Source organism: Cnephaeus nilssonii, assembly GCF_951640355.1.
Source record: "Cnephaeus nilssonii genome assembly, chromosome: 11".
NCBI classification, from domain to species: domain Eukaryota; kingdom Metazoa; phylum Chordata; class Mammalia; order Chiroptera; family Vespertilionidae; genus Cnephaeus; species Cnephaeus nilssonii.
Window position 1 is genome coordinate 89,413,074 of NC_137082.1, and position 19,879 is coordinate 89,432,952.

Consider the following 19,879-nt stretch of genomic DNA (forward strand, 5'->3'; position numbering starts at 1 on the left):
GAACGGGCAGGCGAGGAGCAGCAGCAGACATGTGTGTGCAGACATGTCCTGGAACGGGCAGGCGAGGAGCAGCAGCAGGTGGGCGCACAGAGCCCTGTCCTGCTGGAGGCCCGGGTCTCCCCGGATCACTCAGGATCCTCTGCGCTGTAGCCGCTCCCAGAACGTGATAGCAAAGGGGGCCTCCGCAGCCCAGGCGGGCGACCCCCCCCAGCACCAGCTCCCTGGGTGCCGGTGAGCGGGGAAGCCGGCGCCCTTGGCATGCTGAGGGCCGCCTGCCCTCCCCAGGCCTTCGGCGTCGCGCCACTTACTCTGGCGATGGGGTTCCGCTTGGAGTTGTCCTCTCCCTCTCGACACGCCGCCGCGAACTTGATCCACTCGCGCTTCTGTCTCCTGACAGTTTGCCACTTGGTCGTGCCCTTTTCCACGTCCAGCTCTTTGACCTTGAGCGGAAGAGGGCACAGTGCCGCGTCAGGCGGCTTTACCGAGGAGGGACATCCGTTCACGGCGAGGCTCGCCCACAAGCGGCTCCGGCATGGAGTGTGCGGAACAAAAAGTGTTTTCCCACCTTCCCGCTCCAGGTAGAGAGCTTGGGCATCCTCGGCAGCCACTTCTTTTTGGAACCGTCTCACTGCTAACTATATGTGCTAGTGAACACACTTTGTTGGCTGAGTGGAGCCCGTAATGTGATACTGGATAATATGGGGTGTGTATGTAGTCTTTCTTCTTTCAGTCTGTCCGCTGATGAGCAGACATTGGTCCAGACATCACGGAAACATCTGGCTTATGCCAAAAGGTCCTTGGTATTTGGCCCGGTCCAAAAGCATTCATGAGGGTGTCTAAGCGGACCCATCTACCTTCCCCCACGTGCCCATGCCAGCTAGGCTACCAAGGCAAGAGGGTTATTATTGGCAGTGCAGCCACAACATAGTGATTGGACTAATAATACATGATAATATTTTATGTCTTACTCCTGTAAACCAACAGCATACATAAGCGTTAGGGGCTGTTTGAACCCGGGATGTTTCCTGAGCTTGGACAGGGCCATATCAAGGTCCAGTTGGCATGGACCACACATGCTCAGTGATGTTTAGGGTAGGGCCACATTGTAAGGAGCACTCGGTGTGGACAGATGTGTCTGTGGCTATGGTGGGCAGGACCCAATGTTGCAGTAGGTAGGGACCTTGCCCACCTCACCATTCACAGAGCTCTGACCAGGCTTTCTGGTCTCCAGAGGTTAACAGCTGTAACTGTGCCAGGTGAGTGCATTCCTGGGAGGTTGTGCTGGTGAGTGTACTTGACTCAAAGAGAGGAAGGATGCTTCTTTCTGTTGGTGAGGACACCACTCTGGCTGTGCATCCAAATAGATTATTTCAGATGAGAAGAATGTTTTAACTGAAATGATGGTGACCACCCTAATCCCATGGGCACCTATATGGATCCTCAATACTGGCTATGTGTTTTCATCGTCTCTGCTTGCTGTGTGTTTTTATAGTCTTAATTGCTGTTGTTGGAGGGTGTTTAAGAGTTTTACTAGTATACTATTAAAGACTTTAGAAATGTTACTACACGCATGAACATTTTTGTGTACATGTACACACATGCACACACACACACATATATTTTTGTAACTCTTTATGTACTTGTTGAGACATAGGTAATTGTATGTTTGTTTTAGCTAAAGCTTCATTTAATTACCACTTTGGGGGGAGGAGCTGCTCCATGGGATGGAGCTTATACTTTCAGGAACCAAAGCATTTACATTTTTCTCCATTTTGATGCAACTTCCTAAAGGGTACCACCTATTGTCTGTTTTGTCAACAGAGATTACGCAGTAATTATATTTTCTTCAATTATTTGATATTATCAGAATGAAAGGGTAACTGCTATAATAAAATAAAGTCCTCCCGGAGAAGATAGCTTTACTTTCCGAGCCCACTCTATGGCCCTGGGTTCTGTTGTTTTATTTAGTTGTGATTACAGACCTTTTTGCTTTTGTATTTTTCCTCATTGATTGACCATACAGTTATGCTAATGTAATTGTCTAAAACTCCTCTTCCAATTCTAACGTGTTACTTTGCTTCTTTTGCTTCGCTGTAGCTTGGGAAACAGAAATAAGCTACTAGTAAAGTTTGAGAAGCAGGAGTTACTATGATGCTGACCTGTCACAAACCTTGCCTGAAAGCAGGGACATTTAAAATTATGGGTTGCAAATATCGCTGTTTTCAAATATTCTGATTTTTGATATATTATGCATTACATGACTCAGTTTTTCTTTCCATTCTAAATTGAGAAGGTAGTTTTAATAATTATATCTTACCTCAACAATAAATTCACTGTTTACTTCCAGCGCCACCTGTTATAGAAGACACAGCATTAGCATAAATTTGCATAGTTTAAAGGAAGTCGAGTCATGAAATTATTGACAACGTTCTCTGATTAATTCATTTCTTAAATATACATTTTGCTAGTGATATGCAATAAACATGGGTAATACAAAATTAATAATACAGGTTTTTCTCCACAAAGGCTTTTAAACTTTTAAGGAAGCAAACACATAACTACAGGAAAGTTAGGATATGTGCTTCAACAGAGGCACCCAAATTCACTGGATAACTTGAGAGGAAGGAAAAGCAGGCAACCCAAGTTACCCAGTGGATTTCAGGGAGGCCTCACGGGAGAGTGGGGTGTGGAAGGGGTCTGCAGGATGAAGCTACTTTGATAAGAGAAATTGATGGGGGGAAATTTTTCAGCCAGAATAAAACACGAACACAGGTGTAAGGGAGCTAAGTTTCCGAGGATGTTCCAGGAATGGGAAATAATATTATTAGCTGGAAAGAAGAGGAAATAGTGAGGAGACACGGAAGACAAGGTTAGGAATGTCAGTTTGGAGGCAGATCATGAAGTGCTTTATATACCAAACTAGGGTGTGTGGGCTTCATTGAATAAAATATGGGGATTGACAATAACACCGTTTTAAAAACACATTGTTGATATGAAGGGAAGGTGACGAGGATAAAGTACTTGAAGTCAAGACACTTAAGAATGAGCAGTTGCTGGGTAAGACACAGTTAGAACATGAACATAGATAGGGCTGATTGGAAAGGAGAGAGAATGGAGACATTTCCAAGGAACCAATAGCACTTGTAGATTGTGGGTACAAGGGGAGGACGTAACTGAAGTTGGCTTATTGGGACAGGGGGGCACTTTTAACAATCAGAGAATTCAACAGGAGAGGGTCACTGCAGGGAGATGATGCCGAGGTTTCCATAACTAATTAGTTAATTAGTTAATTTCATTGCTTCTAAAATTTGGGATAGACATAAAAGATGAAGAAGTGGAAATTTATCTAAACAGGAGTGCTATTTAAAGTTGCAGGAGGTGAGGATATTCCATTAAAAAGTTTAAGAAGATCAATAAAGTAGGCAGAGAACAGACTCTTAGAGGAAATGCTTATAATTGTGCAGGGGGCAGAAGAAAGAAGTGTAAGCAGAGAATAGAGAGGGCGAGGGACCAGGTTTGTGGGAGCAGAGCAGATTTGTCCACACGAAAAGGTCAGAAGTGGCAGTGGCGGTGGCTGTGGTGGCTGTGGCGGTGGCTGTGGTGGAGGGTTGGTAAGCAAGCTGAATTCAGAAAGAAGAGATGCAGATGGAGAAGAAGTAGCCAGAAAGAGGCAGGATGAGTGGCGCGCAGCGATAAGAAGTTAGCTGAAGAGGAACTATTTCATGGTTCATGTCTCGTAGCAAGGTCAAGGAGATTGGGTACTGAGACGTCCTGGGAGTTTACGCAGGAATCAGTGCGAACTTTTGCAAGTGGCATCAGTCAGATTGCAGGAGTCAAGGAACACGTTATTGAGAAAGTGGAAATAGCAACCATACATAACATTTTCAAGTTAGGAGTTAAAAGATGTGAGAGATCTGATGCAAGTTGAGGAGTTAATTAAATCAAGACATATTTTTTAGGTTGGGGAACCATGACCAAATATACAGTCCCCAGGGAGAGGAAAAGGCGTTTGTGGAGGAAGAATGGTAGATGGAGATAAGAGGAAGTGAGGAGCGGCATAGGCAGAAATCAAGGAGTTCCAAGTGTAAACTAAGAATAGGAATGGTTAATCACAAGTGCAGGGAAGCGGGTGGTGACCACACGATACAGATAATGCATTGTGGGGTTGTGCGCCTGAACCCTGTATGATTTTGTTAACCAGTGTCATCCCAACAAATGCAATAAGAAGGAAACAATAAAGTGCAAGGAGGAGCCCTAATATGAAGAAGACAATCTCTTCCTCTGGAACAGAAGGCTGGAAGGACACTCTGAAGAGAGACAACCGTCGTGAGGTAGAAGTGCAGGATAAGTTTTTACATAGCTTTTCAGAATTGGAGTGAGCAGGGATGGGGAAGGCGGGGGCGGAGGAGACTGTTAAGAGAGAAACGACAGGAAACCAACAAAATGCCACGAATCAGAGAGGAGCAGTAGGGTCACCCAGCATTCCTGAGTTAGGGGACACTTGAGCAAAGAAAATTGGAAATAGAGAAAATAATCTATTATCCCATAGTGGATGGCCAGTTTGAGGACCGGCAGGCTTGGGAAGTCTGTCCTGTGCCTTTTCTAGTGGAGCTTGGCGACCTGCTGTGCGAGGAGAGGAATGTGAGGGCTGTCCGGGAGCTGGAGGCTGCTATCAAGGTAGAGTGGGGACTGGGGAGGAGATGAGATACTACTGCGAACTCCAGAGAGCCAGGGAGCAGAGGAAAAGCAGGGAATTCCAGGGCACTGGGAGGAGGGAGACACTGGGCCAGGTGGAGTGGGTGCAAAGCAGATTTCGCAGATGTAAGAGAGGGTGAAGGGTATGGGTAGGGATTTGGAAGGGCAGCTGAGTCCAGAAGAAGGGGGAAAACCAGCGATGAGAAATGTAGCAGTAGGGCCCAGTGTTTCCACTTAACTCTTTTTCTTTCTCATGTGTACTTTTATTAGACAGTAGAGGCCCAGTGCATGAAAACTCATGCATTGGAGGGGGGGGGGGCATCCCTCAGCCCGGCCTGCCCCCTCTCGCAATCCAGGAGCCCTCAGGGGTGGGAGGCACTCAGGGGAAGGCGATGCCCCCATCACACCTCTGCTGCTGCCACTGCCAGCAGCGCAAGCCTTGGCCGACCCTGGTTACCTGAGCCTCAGGTCAGCCCTGGGCGGCTGAGCAGCCGACGTCCGAGGCTTGCCTGCACCTTGGGCTGGCCCTGGGCGGCTGGGAGGCTGAGGGGACTGGGCGCCACCATCTTGTGTCTGTGGGCACCGCCATTTTTGAGGGCATGAAATTAGCATATTCCCTCCTTATTGGCTGTGGGTGATGCCATCTTTGTGAGGGTGTGATGGTCAATTACCATATTCCCTCTTTATTAGATAGGATTAGTAAAATAGCTACACCAGGAAAAGAAATTCAGTATTTAATAGGAGATGGTCTTATTTGGTGGCATAGGGTGTTTTATTTCATAGTAAATATTGCCTTTGGGGTTTAGATAGTCTTTCGGTTAGAAAAGTAGATGATTCTGGAAAGTATAAGGAAAAGTAAAAATCATATAGAATCTGACCACTTGGAGATCATCATTGTTAATATTTGGAGAAGTTTAGAATTTGTCTTTTTCAAAAACACATACTTAGACAAATTATAATTTGTTAACCCCAAATAAATGATATTATACACACAATTTAGTAATCTTTTCCACTCAGTTATTATCATGGTTAAGTTTCATGTCAAGGAAAGGTACATGTAGACATCATACATTAAAAAATTTTTGTTTTTTTTCTCCTGAGGACATGTTTTTCCATTGCTTTTCAGAGAGAGTGGAAGGGAGGGAGGGGGATATAGATGGGTAGATAGACAGACAGATTTGGGAGAGGAGAACCAGCTCAATACCTCCGCAGAATGACTTCAGCAAAGAACATACGTGTGGAAGCTGCGTGCCTAGTCAGTGATTCCTTTAAAACTATGTGTACACGTGAACCTTGGAAGTGCTTATGTATCTCGGGGATATCTGTGCTCCTTTAAATTGGTAGATGTTTCTGAGTCAGATCACTTATATCTAGAAGTGGAGATACAGCCCGAAATTGTAGATCAGCGTTATTAAAAACCATGTGCTATAGACACAACTGCTTTAGACTTGGGGGCAGAAGAACTGAGTATGAGTCTTGACTCTGTTTAGCAGATGTGACCTGGATCAATCCCCTCCCCTCTCTCTGACTCAGGTTCCGATCGAAGTAGAGTGAAACGTGAAGGTACCAGGTTTATAAAGCGGGAAGGAGAGTGACAGAGAGTTTCCTCCGTGCGTCAGAGGGTGCACGCACAGCACGTGCTAACATGGGAGGGTACCAGTCAGTCACTGTGTAAGCTTGGTACTGGCCTCAGCACTTCTGGGGGGGGGGGGGTTAAGGGGGGGGATGGAGTGATGGGTGGGAAGGGTGCAGGGAATACAGTCAGAGATAGTGTGGTAAGTGCCTGTGACAGACGGTTACTAGACTCGGTGTGGTGAGCACATCATCAAGTATATAAATGCTAAATCACTGTGTTACACAATGAAACGAATATAATATTGTATGCCAACTATACTTCAATAAAAATAATAATTAAATGCTTCTGCCTTGAAGGAAAAAAAAAAAGAAATTAACCACATCAAACAGATTAGTGCTCAGCTGGAAAGAATAAAGGAAGTGCGCTGAGTTCCTTTGACCTTACTCCTGTCCTCTCCACAGAACCCGTGTGAACCGAGGGGTAGCAACATCCATGCAGCCCTGAGGTTCCCCGAGTCTGAGCTCCTTTCCGTCCTGTCCCTGTCGCTGCCCCTGGTGTCTTCTCAGGTGGGGGGAGTGCAGTGCTGTGCCGGGTTTGCCCTCAGACAGATGTGGTGCCTGAGGGAGCCCGTGTGGTCCATTCTGGCACTCTGCGTTCTGCTTAGCCGGCCCCGCCGATGAGGCTGCCAGCGGCCCGGCCCTCCACCCGCCTCCCTTCTGCAGGCCTCACTGAGAAACGGGGCGGCTTTCCTCCCCCGTTGGGGTCATCACCTTCCGAAGCTGCACCGGCGTAGCTGCACGAACCTCCGTTAAACTGCAGAACAGCGACGGTTCCTGGGTAAATGCAGACAGGCCTGCCTTTCAGAGTCACCTGTTAGAGCTATGCCGCCGCCTACCCTCCGAGGACGCGGCTCGGCCTGGAACCCGGCTGAGACACAGCACACGACACGGCTGACCCGTCACCGTGGAGACTGAGAGAGGCAGAGGCTCTGCAGGCGAGGGAGCAGGATTGGCCCAGAGATGCTGGCACCGAGTGGTCCAGCCTCCGTGCCTCGCTGGGGAGAGGGTCTCCTGTCCTCCTTTCCCCGTGGGAGCCCTTCCACTGACCTGCACTCACTACAGTAACTGCACTCGGTCCTTTCCTGCAGAATAAAGTGCCCGCAAAGCTAACGGGTATGCGTCTGCGCTCATCCCGAGAACATGATGAAGACGGGCCGGAGCCCTGCCCGGAGAGGAGCCACGCGTTGGAAGGGGAGGAGAGCAGCCACAGGGGAAGATCCGGGGCCGCAGACACTGCAGAGCCCAAAGCCGGCCCTCCCTCCGGGGCGATGGGGAGCTCTGGACGGGCACTGAGTCCCGCTCCGGGCTGTCTGCATCAGCTGGGCTTTGAAAAGCTCGTTGTTTGTAAAACGGGGCTGCTTCTGTTTACTTCCGGGCGTGTTCCAGAGGGAAACAACTTTGCTAACTGTAAAACGGCCGGCTAGGCGGCCTGGTGAGACCGGAATGCCGTGAGAGGCCGGATCCAGAGGTGTGTGCACAGCCTGCAGCGGAGGGAGGAGAACCAGCGCTTCGGCGTCTCCATTCCGAGCCTCAAGCTCACTCGGAAGTTCACTGCCCACGTTAGAGTCGCTGTTAGCATGTAGGTGGAAACATGGTGAAGTGACTTGGCAAGAAAGGCAGATTGGAAACAGCATCCATTCATTCACTCGTTCATTCAGAAAATGTCACTGGTAAAATATTATGTGACGGGCACTGCCCTTGGTGTGCAAGGTAATTTCTGGCCTGTGATGGTGTCTGTACATTCTGGGGAGAGTAAGAGCCAATATGCTATAGCCATCCGGCTTTTGGCAAATTGCTGAAGTTTCTCTGGGCCTAACTTCCTGTTTTAATACCGCCTCCTAGAGAGACGATGGTTTTGTATGAGATATGTAGAATCTAAGTCGTTACATGTGCTTATTGCAGTATTAGCAGACACACTATTCTCTGACCTCCCGAGTCTACCTAACGTAGCAGCTACTGAACAGGCCTGTCTCCATCTCTGTGCCACCTGTTTGAAGTCAGTTTTCACCGTCATTTGCACGCCCAGTACCTTATTAATAAGCAGTTCTCTCCTGAATAATACTTGTAAAATAATGGAGTAAAGCAATCGCCATCCTCGTGGGGCTCAGGTGGACATGCCAAGGCCAGGCCTAATTACACCACCTTTGTTTGTAATTGACATTTCAGCTGGTGAGCTGTGTAATTTTCGGTGTAGAAGGGAGGGCAGGCGTTTCCCAGGCTGGGGATACCGGAAGGTTTCACCGTCACTCCCTCCACACCCCCTGTCTCAGAGCTGCTCTCCTGAGTGAGGACTCCCGCCGGGTCCCGCCTGGGGAGGGGAGGGAAACACAGCTGCAGCCCAAACCCCAGGCTCACTGCTTTGTAAGGAGCTCCTCCCTGGAGACTCAGGACTGGAAAGGCGTCGCGGACTATCCTCTAACCAGCGAGAAGTGCTCTCAGAAAGCAGCCCCTCCAGAGAGGAGAGGAAGGATGCATGGCAGAGCAGCGTTTTCATGCCACAATTCTAGAACAAATGTTATTGGCAGGACTGCCTTGAAGTTCTAGGGCCTGATATGGTAATAACACTGAGCATCCCTTGGCATGCAAAGCTCTCTTAGTCCATCCTGCACTCTGCAGAGATTCGAAGGCCACACTATAAGTCATCCACTTGGTTTCAAATACGTGTTGTAATTCCTTAGTCACACCAACACAGAAACACCAGAGGTGAGATTTGCCTCTGTTTAACCTTTGGTGCGATGAGGACATCAGTGATGTCTGTAACAAGCCGTCTTGGAACCCATCATTTCATGCTACCGAAGGCGTTCTGTTTCGTACAACCCAAACCCCACATCAGATAAGATGGTTTGTCATCAGCCTCCACTTCTAGAAACTTGCCTGAAAGTAAAATAAATAAATACAAATTTCTGTTTCACCTGTCAGACTCAGTGTTTTATGTGAGAACTAACCTGATAAGTGGCTAGGTCAGTTCTAAATATGTTGATCCATTTTGATACCTGTTTTCAGCTTAGAGTAGATAACATCTATACGTGTAGCCACCTACCTTCTTTACTTTCCAAGAATCAGAACATTTAATTGAAAGGTTAACATCTCATGCATAGCATGAATGATCACCATTTGTGCACAAAACATCTTATCTGATAAACGCTACGTGGCTGTTTGTATGATCTTATCAACGCAATAAAATACAAGCCTCTGGTAGCTATTAACTGTTCTGCCTTAAGTGATTCCTTCCTAGTAAACTTACACACTCCATAGCTTTGCCTAAATCTTTAAGTTCTCCAACCAAAGTTGTGAAAATATATGCGAGTCAGACCTGAACTTCTACGCTACACAGCTGTTCAACGGAGACCATTGTAGAGTCTCGGAGTTTCTGTCTGGGAAGAAACTTAGCGACAGGATGTCTGACCACACATTCTCCCAGGGCGCACAGGGAGGCTCTGAGGAGCTGGAGCCTTAGCCAAGGTTATGCAGCCCCTTGAGGAGAATCCGTGACTTCCGTCCGGAGCTTCTGAGTCTTGGTTTAGTGCTGATGGCACCTCACCACCCCTGTGTGTGTGACAGCGAGGGACAGGAGGGGCGCCCTTGGGAAGGAGGCGCTGGAGGGCTCACGTGATAGAGTGAGATGCTCTGTAGCTGAGAGCCGGGGTAGCTTTTATAGGTTCAGTCAGTCAAAACCTTGTTTAAAGTACTCTTTGTGGTTAAGATAGAGATGACACAGAGCCACCGTCTCCGAGAGCCTGCCACACCCTCCCTGGGTAAGCTGCAGTAATGCCCCAGAGAGCCTTTGATTTAGTTAATGAAAAAGGGGCCGAGCTGAAGGTCAGGAAATGAAAGACAAGCAGGAATGCCCCTTTTCTACAGCATCCGGAAGAGGATATTGATCCCCCTTACACATTCTTGCACTTGTCCCGATCTTGACACATGCTAGAAATCTCTACGTCCTGATTGCAAAAATTATTAGTTGATACCTTAAGAGATCTATTAGAAATACAAAAAGAGCTTAAGTCTATTACAATTACCATGAGATATGAAACAGAAATACTTTAATATCTGTGGAGGGAAATTAAGTATCAAAATACTAAAATTATGAAGGAAAATAAATCCATACTACCAAAAAGAGATTCTACGAATCTGAAATATAATACTCTTTCAAGATCAAGGAAAAGAAAATTTACTCTTCAATTAAGTAATATTGTCATAGAATATACCTGGGCAGAAAGGAATAGGAGGCAAAATTTAGTGCCCAGAAGTTGCCTCAAAAATCTTGATACATACAATCAGTTTTCCTTACAGGAAACAAAAGGTATATCCGAGTCAAAGCATGGAGGTACCCCATAGAAGTGCTGTGAGAGGTCTACGCTAATAACTCTTCATTTCTATGAAAGATGGCATCAGATTCTTTCTGCTTCCTTTAGTAATGCAAGGAAAGGATGATCCTTACAGCAGGGCAGTGCACTTCTATCCGTACTGTTTTAGTTTATCATTATTTTGCATAATGGTCTTGTTTAATAATATGTCTTCCAAGTTCAGAGAATGGAATGTCCTACCACTGTTCCTTTTAAACTTGGGCTGTGCACTGCTTTTGAAGTTCATAGACATGGACTCCAGAAGAATGGTACCTGCTGGACCAACTGGATACGGTGTATTCCCATATCTGTCCAGCTTCAGCTCTCTGCCTTTTAGAACGGATGCTCAGATATGTCCTGTGTAATGCCTTCCTAACAGTAGGGTGGGAATCATTTTACAAACTCATGTCGTAGCACCACTGCCAACATTCCTGGGACACTGTGCTGCAGCCAACTATAGGTAATTTGCCTTGATATACTTTGAAAAAAAATACGTGCAATTTTCTAATAATTCACTTCTCTTATCTTTCCACTTACTTTTCTTAACTGTTATTTTAAATAAGGAACATGTTTCATTCACCCTTTTGTGTCCAGCACCTACCACAGTACCGAACACAAAATCAGTGGTTAATAAATAGCTATTTATTGAGTAATAGGCAAAATATAAATACACGGTTTACCTTAAAAATGCAAAGAAGGAAAAAGGAAACACATTCCTTGTATCATGTTAAATTGTACCAAAAATTGATAAATTTATGGATGGGGTGAAAAACAGGAATTTCTTCCTTGGTATATACAAGAAGACACCTTGGGGATGGACAAGTCAGATTGAATTGTTCTGTCATTTGACCATCAATAGGCTTGAATCTAAACTAACCTAGTTTAATTGGTCCTTTAAATAGAACTTTCTGATTGAATTGGCAATAGTTTGGCGAGTTGGCCAACCTTATCTTTGTTCCTCTAAGAACTGGCACTAGGAGCCGCCTTCCTTCTTCTAAGGGCAGGACACCTGCAAGCATGATGCCTAAGGAGACAGCACTTCATGCCTGGAGCACCCAGAGGTTGGAGGAGAGTAACATACAAAACGTCACATTTACTTTAAAGAAACAGGTTATCTAACTGTTTCCTTCCTGGACCATAGAAACGCTTTAATAATCCAGAAGGGGTTCCTTGAGGGTTTGGTTTTCTCCTTTTTTCCCCATTTCTGATCGGAAAAAAATGTCACATGACTTAACTGTTACACAATTAGTTGCAATGTCATTTTGGCCTCGCTAACATTCTCCCACCGTGAAAGAAACACACAGGGAAATAACTGTTTAAAAGAAATGGGCTGGATTCACTTTGCTTCCCTTCAAATTTAGAACCCATTTGCACCAGGGATTTTGACAGTCATCTGTCTGATTGAAGTATAAGAACTATGCTTAATAAAATATACTTAATAAAATAGGTGCATTACTTGATTTCTGAGGATAAATTTTAGATTTGTTCTAGCCTTTCACCTGAATTAGAGGATGTCTTTGATTCTGTTTAAGGCCAATTCAGCCAGATTCTTGCCCTGCTTCTCTACAGCACGTAGCCCCTCAAGCTGGGAGAGACCCCTGAAATCACCAGTGGCTGAAACTGTCTTTGCCGGCAGGGTGGATAAATGGATGAAATCCCATGTAGAATGTCCAGGGGACGGAGGAGACAAGGCATCCGGCTGTCTTTCCCTCCCAGGCCTCACATTCCACTTACCAGGAAAACCATCAAGAGGCGAATGTTCCTGAAGAGGAGCCAATCCATGCCTTCGGGTTGCTCTGCACACAAACCCCAGCAAGATTCGAGTTTAGTCCTAGTCCCCGGGCTCCTGGATCCAGCCCGCAGCAAGACGTGCCTGGAGACGCCCTTTAGGAAGGCATGGGTGCTGCCGCTGCTGTCTCGGGCAGAGGAGTGAAGATGTTCTAGAATGACTCTGTCTCTCCACCCCAGTCTCCGCGGCTGGTCTGGAAGGCTGGCATTGTTTGGGCTCCGGGGAAGCACATGGACACACCTTGATTCTTATTGCAATGAAACCCTTTGTTGGACACCAAAGAAAAAATCTTACAGTGTGAAGACAAGATTTACGGGGAAGATACCAAATGAATAATAAATTACTCACAACATGAAAAATAATTAAAATGCTAGGGCCTATCATCATGCTGAATAAAATTAGTAGGCTGCCTCTTACTGCCAACATTGTAAAAGCAAAATTACACAGACTGACAACACACACACACATGTCCACTACCAAACCAACTTCAAGGGATGCGTCTGCGCGCAGGGCCTTGTGAAGGGCACCGGCCTGAAGTGTGGTGCGGGGAGGAAGACGGGAGCGAAGCGCTCACCTCTTCATCCGGGCGATTCCTGCTTCCCTCCCCAAGAAGTCTGCTCCTGGCACTGCATTCTTCATTTGAAAGTTGTTCTGGAAAAATACGGTTAAGACAAGAGAGGCTGACTTCACCAGTATGTTTGTTTTAGCCCCTTTCCCCTGAATATACAGTCGGACCCATATGATATAACATTAAATTGCTTTAAGATAACCACAGTACTGAGTCTGCTCACTCCTTGTGGCATTACCACTGGTAGAAAAGTACATCCATGGGAACACTTGTTTAACCCACATGAATATTTATTAAGAAGAGACTGACATCAGAAACCTGAGAATTTCAGGGAAAAAGACCAGAGCAGCATCTGGATATTTCTGAAAACCATTTCCCTTTTTCACTCTTCACTCCCTTTTTGTTAGTGTGGGTTGGGAATAGGGTATATCGCAGCAACCTCAATAAGCATAAAAAGAGATGTAGTCCAATGGTCATTAATATGGGTGGGTCAGAGAATTTCAAAGGGAGACTGTACCCTGCCCTCACTACCCCGTCATGCAATTCAGAACAAGGAGGGCTCTATTTCTAGTGATGGAATGTCTTCCAAACAGCACTTAGTGTCTTGAGAACCTCAGCTTAACATTTTTGGAGAATAGGAAAGAGTCAAGGCAATTAGAGGGCTGGCATAGTATCTTAAAATAAAGGGAAATGAATTATATGTTGAGATATTTATGAGAGAAGGAAATTATATATAAGCAATGGGAAAAAATGAATTGTTGCAAAAAGATAGTATTTGAATATACTCTCTGCCCAAGCCGAATCTTATGTATTTGGGGATATCTGCATAATTCAAAAATATCTCTGCTGACCAGATAGGGCTTTTTGAATTGATTTTAGAGAGGAAGGGAGAGGGAGAGAGAGATAGAAACATCAATGGTGAGAGAGAATCATTGATTGGTTGCCTCCTGCACACCCCACCCTGGGGATCGAGCCTGCAACCTGGGCATGTGCCTTGACCGGGAATTGAACCCTGACCTTCTGGTTCATAGGTCGACGCTCAACCACTGAGCCATGCCAGCCAGGCCACGTTTTAAATATATCTCTAGGTGGTTCTCTAGATTGTCTAGAATGCTAACAGACATACAACATTCACTGGATGGTTTAGCAACCCACCATTTCATTATATCCTAGAAGATAGGTCTTTAAACCAAGAGGTTTAAACCTATCCAACTGAGCTTTCCTCATTTTTCATTTTCATGAATTTTTACCCAGAGGTTTGAATGTGACAATTGTATCTACCATAGAAACCTTTTCTTTTACATCTTAGGCCCATGGGGAGCGGGCCTAAGCCGTCAGTCGGACATCCTTAGAGCTGCCGGGGAGGCAGGAAGGCTCCCACCACCGCCTCTGTGCTCGCCAGCCAGCCCCCTGTGGGAGCGCACTGACCACCAGGGGGCAGCTCCTGTGTTGAGCGTCTGCCCCCTGGTGGTCAGTGTGCGTCATAGTGACCGGTCGTTCCACCGTTCAGTCAATATGCATATTATCCTTTTATTATATAGGGTAAATACCTTGACTTTAAAAATAAAGGATTGTAAGAATTTGCACTGGGTGGGTGAGTTGGGGGTATTCCTTGTCTGACTGTGTATATTTCTGTCACTAGAAAGATACCACAAACAGCTATGGAGATGGTTTGGATCTTGTGGAGATTTAATGTGCAATACTGCTTAAGTTTTGAATTATAGAAACACTGGGGAATACAACGTGTCTCAAATAAAAAGCTTAAAAGATACGTAGCTGATACCCTCTTTCTATGTGCCACCCAGTTTATCATGACTTATGTACATACAATTCTTTTTGGTGTCTGCATCTAAAGGGGAATATGAAAAGTTGGCAGGGAATCTGTAGAAGTTTCGGGAATATGAGAAGATGGTAGAGAATATATAGAAGCTTCAGTGTTTCTAGTACTATGCTCTGGGCCATCAAGCAGATGTAAGTGTGGGAGACCTTTGATTGCCCTGGGAGTCACTGCAGAACAGTAGAGAATGGGAGAATCCAACATGGGATTCTTCAATGGCTTTATGTCTATAAACAATAGGCCATTCAGAGCCTCAGAGGTAACTAAGGCATCTGGGAGAAGTCAGTGGTTCTAATGATGGTTTTGTTTCCATACCTACTTCCAAGCAGGCTCAGCGGCAACCTACAGTAGTGTGTTATACTAACATTGTACAGAAAGTTGACCATTGTTTAGCCAGCTAATGAAAATGATTTTTGTTTTATTCCAGTTAATGTTGAATTAGAATAATTTAATTTGCCTGAGAGAATTAATGAAACAGGTCTAAATCCCTATGTGTTAGTGTTTTTCGCAAGGGGAAAATGATGTTCTTCATTTGCTGTCACAGATGGAGATATTTCACAAGGGTCTCCATCCTTTGTGTTTGTACTATGATTGGTTGATTTCTCTTGAAATATAAAATTTTCATTCTACCTGAGTTGCTGTTCATAGGATGAGTTTCAAAGGAAAGAAACAATAAGCAGTAGAACTAGTACCTGTTCATTTAGGTGATTCCTCCAGATTTCTCCATTTATAACCCCTAATCTCAATGGGCCCTCAAATTCAAATCTGGAGATTACCATCATGAGCAGATGCAGAGTCTGCAGTAACTGAGAAGTTGCCACTTGAAGCTCTGGCACCTCATTTATATCTACTCCTTGAGAGAGTTGGTGTGATGGTCCCAAAAATAGAATCCCCAAAGGATTTCAATTTATTTTTAAAAATATATTTTTATTTATTTCAGAGAGGAAGGGAGAGGGAGAGAGAGATAGAAATATCAATGATGAGAGAGAATCATTGATTGGCTGCCTCCTGCATGCCCCCTACTGGGGATCGAACCCGCAACCTAGGCATGTGTCCTTGACCGGAATGGAACAGGGGACCCTTCAGTCCGCAGACTGATGCTCTATCCACTGAGCCAAACCTGTTAGGGCAGGATTTCAATTTAAACCCTCTTCAAGCCAAAGCTTGATCATGGTTCTGATCTTAGATAAATAGCAGCTACTTCTGTTTCTCTTGTGGGGCTCTAGCCATCACATAATGCCAATGTTTGAACATATGCTAGAGATTATTTAATTCAGTCTCTCCTCTCTGACTTCTCTCCTATACACTTTAGAGGTAGACACACAGTTGATTAGTGCTGATGATAGGGAAAGCATACTACCTCCTGCTTTACAGTCAATTTATATAAATGCCAAGCCACTTTCTAATATTGGCTAGCTATGTGAAGGCAAAATAGAAAAGAATTGATGGCTAAATGTTATATATATATATATTTTAAAATATATATATATATAACATTTAGCCATCAATTCTTTATATATATATATATATATATATATATATATATATATATATATTTTAAACACACACCTGTTTTATAGTTCACCAAATTATTGAGCTTAATAGCTGGCTCTGGAAGCAGAATTTTGTCCTATTACTTATGTTTCCCTATTTGCGTTTGCTACCAAACCAGTAGCATTTCATCTGCTCATGGGAAAGTGCACGTCGACTTTCAGGGATGCTCTTGGTGTTTCATTATTGTTCTTGTGCTTCTGTAATGTGGTCTCATCCTGCTTCCAACATGGTGGGACATTTTCATTCTCTACAGCGTATCCATCTAAAACGTAGTAAGTGCCCTAACGCTTGTATTTTTAAAGGAATGCCATACAAGACAGCTCATTCAACACGCTGCAGTACAAATTCTTTTTTGAAAAACAGAAATGTAATCTCTACAGGCCAAAGAGTATGAACATGATGTTAGGGCAAATTTTCCATCTAATTATGATGGTTTAGGACTAACGATGGATATTACTGAAATACCCAAGGGCATATTAGAGGAGAGGAAATTTAAAAAATATTTATGGACCTAGACTATGTTTGTCCAATGCAGTAGGCAAGTAGGTTCTGGAGTTGACTCAAGCAAAAGGATTCCCATTGGCATGGGCCTCGGGAGATGGACGGCAGGTAAACACAGCCTGTCTTGGCTTTGACCTAGAGCAGCTGCTGTGCAAACATGCCTGACTGTTCACCTTAAGATAATGGCACTGAAGGTAAACAACCTGTCTCCTCATTAAAGCCAATTTAGGTGTAGAGATAAGGGTGCCAGCACACAAGGTTATTTAGTGGGTGTTAGAAATCATGGAGGTTAAATGTCAGTTCCCTACAGAGTTCTGGTAATATCACAAGGATGTTAATTTACACCCTAAAATCATACACCCTGACAGAGGTGCCTTGTTGATTCTCTCTGTGACTTCACGTCCTCAGTGTGGGATGTCATTAAGTAAGTGCAGAAAGAATTACCTGGCTTCTAGCTTTGTTTTTTTTAAAAATATTTTTATTGATTTCAGAGAGGAAGGGAGAGGGAGAGAGAGAGCGAGAGAGAGAAACATCAACATCAATGATGAGAACCATTGATTGGCTGTTTCCTGCACGCCCCACACTGGGGATCAAGTCTGCAACCCAGGCATGTGCTCTGATTGGGATTTGAACCATGACCTCCTAGGTTGACACCCAACCACTGAGCCACACCAGACGGGCTGTTTTAATTAAAGTGTATTACTGCAGACTTATTACATACTTGCTGCATACTTATCCCCCCTGTGTCACTGATGTCTTTATTATTGACTAGAGGCCTGGTGCACGAATTCGTGCACGGGTGGGGTCCCTCTGGGTGGCCTGCAGGGATTGGCTGAAACCCGTAGTCCAACGCCACCTGCAGCTCCTACCTGCTGCTCCCGCTCATCCCGGCCCCACTGAGCCTGCCGCGGGCTCACGCCCAATCGGTCCCCATCAGGAGAGGCTCGCGCTGCCACAGTAGCACTCGCCAGCCATAAGCCTGCATCTGGCGCCCTCCCAAGGGGAGTCGCCTGCGGGATTGGGCTGAAACTGGCTCTCCGACATCCCTCGAGGGGTCCCAGATTGCGTGTGGGTGCAGGCCAGGCTGAAGGACGCTACTGGTGCACTATCGGGCCGGGGAGGGAGGGCTCCAGGGCGTGACCCGCCCATCTCGCTCAGTCCTGATCGGCTGGACCCCAGCAGCAAGCTAACCTACCGGTCGGAGCATCTGCCCTGTATGTCATAGCGACTGGTCGACCAGTTGACTGTCTGCTCCCTGGTGGTCAGTGCACGTCATAGCAAGTGGTTGAGCAGCCTCAGCATATCATTAGCATATTACGCTTTGATTGGTTGTACGGTTGTTCTGCCGTTCGGTCTATTTGCATATTACCCTTTTATTATATAGGATTTATTATATAGGATTTATAAACATTGTTGATATGTAAGAGAAATTAATCTCTGCCATGTCTATGGCAACCGTTTTCTACATAAAAATATATATTTTTGCAAATGACTCCTGCTCATGACGCCAGGGGCAGCAGTGCCACAGGGTGACACTCACTCAGGTGTCCCCCGGCTCCTCCGCTGGCAGTGGCAGTGCCCCTCTTTGGCACAGTTGTGATGTGTATAGAGTATCTTTGATGCTCTGAATGGGCTGGGCCAGTGATCGGCAAACTCATTAGTCAACAGAGCCAAATATCAACAGGACAATGATGGAAATTTCTTTTGAGAGCCAAATTTTTTAAACTTAAACTTCTCCTAACGCCACTTCTTCAAAATAGACTCACCCAGGCCGTGGTATTTTGTGGAAGAGCCACACTCAAGGGGCCAAAGAGCCGCATGTGGCTTGCGAGCCACAGTTTGCCGACCACGGGGCTGGGCTGAAGTTGTTTGGGATGAAATTCAGGAATGAGAAAGTCAAAGGCTAGGCAGTGCTTCTTGAAATATATTTCTTGGATCAATTGCACCAAATATCATATGATCCAGTATGCAGGAAAGGCGGGTTCTTGACCCCAGATTTGCTGAGTCAGCATCTGGGGATGGACCCTTGAATTAGTTCATTTTTAACATGCTTGCTGGGTCATTCTGAGACTGCAGACTGAAGTTTAAGAACTACTGAGGCAAGAAAATTAACCTGGGCCTATTGGTTCCTCAGGGAAAATGGCAACAGGTAAACGTGGACTTTTAAAAATATGTGATCAGTTTAGCATCTCTTCATGGAAGAGTTAGCCATTTCTGCTTTTTAAAAAAACGACATATTTTTACTGATTTCAGAGAGGAAGAGAGAGGGAGAGAGAGATGGAAATATCAATGATGAGAGAGAATGATTGATTGGCTGCCTCCTGCACGCCCAGCAACCCTGGCATGTATCCTTGATCGGAATCGAACCCAGGACCCTTCAGTCCACAGGCTGACGCTCTAACCACTGAGCCAAACCAGCTAGGGCCATTCTTGCTTCTTTTTATGTGAAACACTCCCTTTTCCCCACTGTGTCACACTTTATCCTACCTAATAAAATGGTAATATGCAAATTACCATCACTCCGCTACGCCCACGATTGGGCCGTTGGGAGGCTGGGGGCGGGACTCGGGGTGGCTGATTGGACTGGCGGGGGGCGGGGAAGCTGGGGTGAGGTGTGAGGTTGACTCCTGCCGGCCCCAACGGCCAGCGCTGCGGGAGGACCCGTGGGGCTGGCGGAAGGTGCCGGTGGCTGATTGCGTGGCTGTGGCACCAGTTTTCCGCCAGCACCAGTTTTCCTCTGGCCACCCGCCCATCCGAGTTCCTCCCGCCAGTGAGATCGGCCACCCTGAGTTCCTCCACCCGCAGCGCTGGCGGGAGGCGTTTTCATCGGCGGGCAGCCAGAGGAAAACTGGTGCTGGAGGAACTCAGGGTGGTCGATCACGCTGGCAGGAGGCGCTCCGATCAGCGGGTGGCCAGAGGAAAACTGGTGCTGGAGGAACTCAGGGTGGCCGATC

The 19,879-nt window shown here is 45.9% G+C and overlaps 1 protein-coding gene across 1 annotated transcript in view; it reads right to left on the reverse strand.

Moving 5' to 3' along the window:
* DSG4 (desmoglein 4) overlaps positions 1-12,458 on the reverse strand; it is a gene marked incomplete at both ends in the record, with an annotated part of 44,266 nt that extends 31,808 nt beyond the window's left edge. Inside the window, 3 exons of the mRNA XM_079783471.1 lie at positions 309-440; positions 2,318-2,353; positions 12,411-12,458. Of these exons, the coding sequence (XP_079639597.1) occupies positions 309-440; positions 2,318-2,353; positions 12,411-12,458 (216 nt within the window). The remainder of the gene's footprint in view (positions 1-308; positions 441-2,317; positions 2,354-12,410) is intronic.
* Between the last annotated feature and the right edge of the window lie 7,421 nt (positions 12,459-19,879).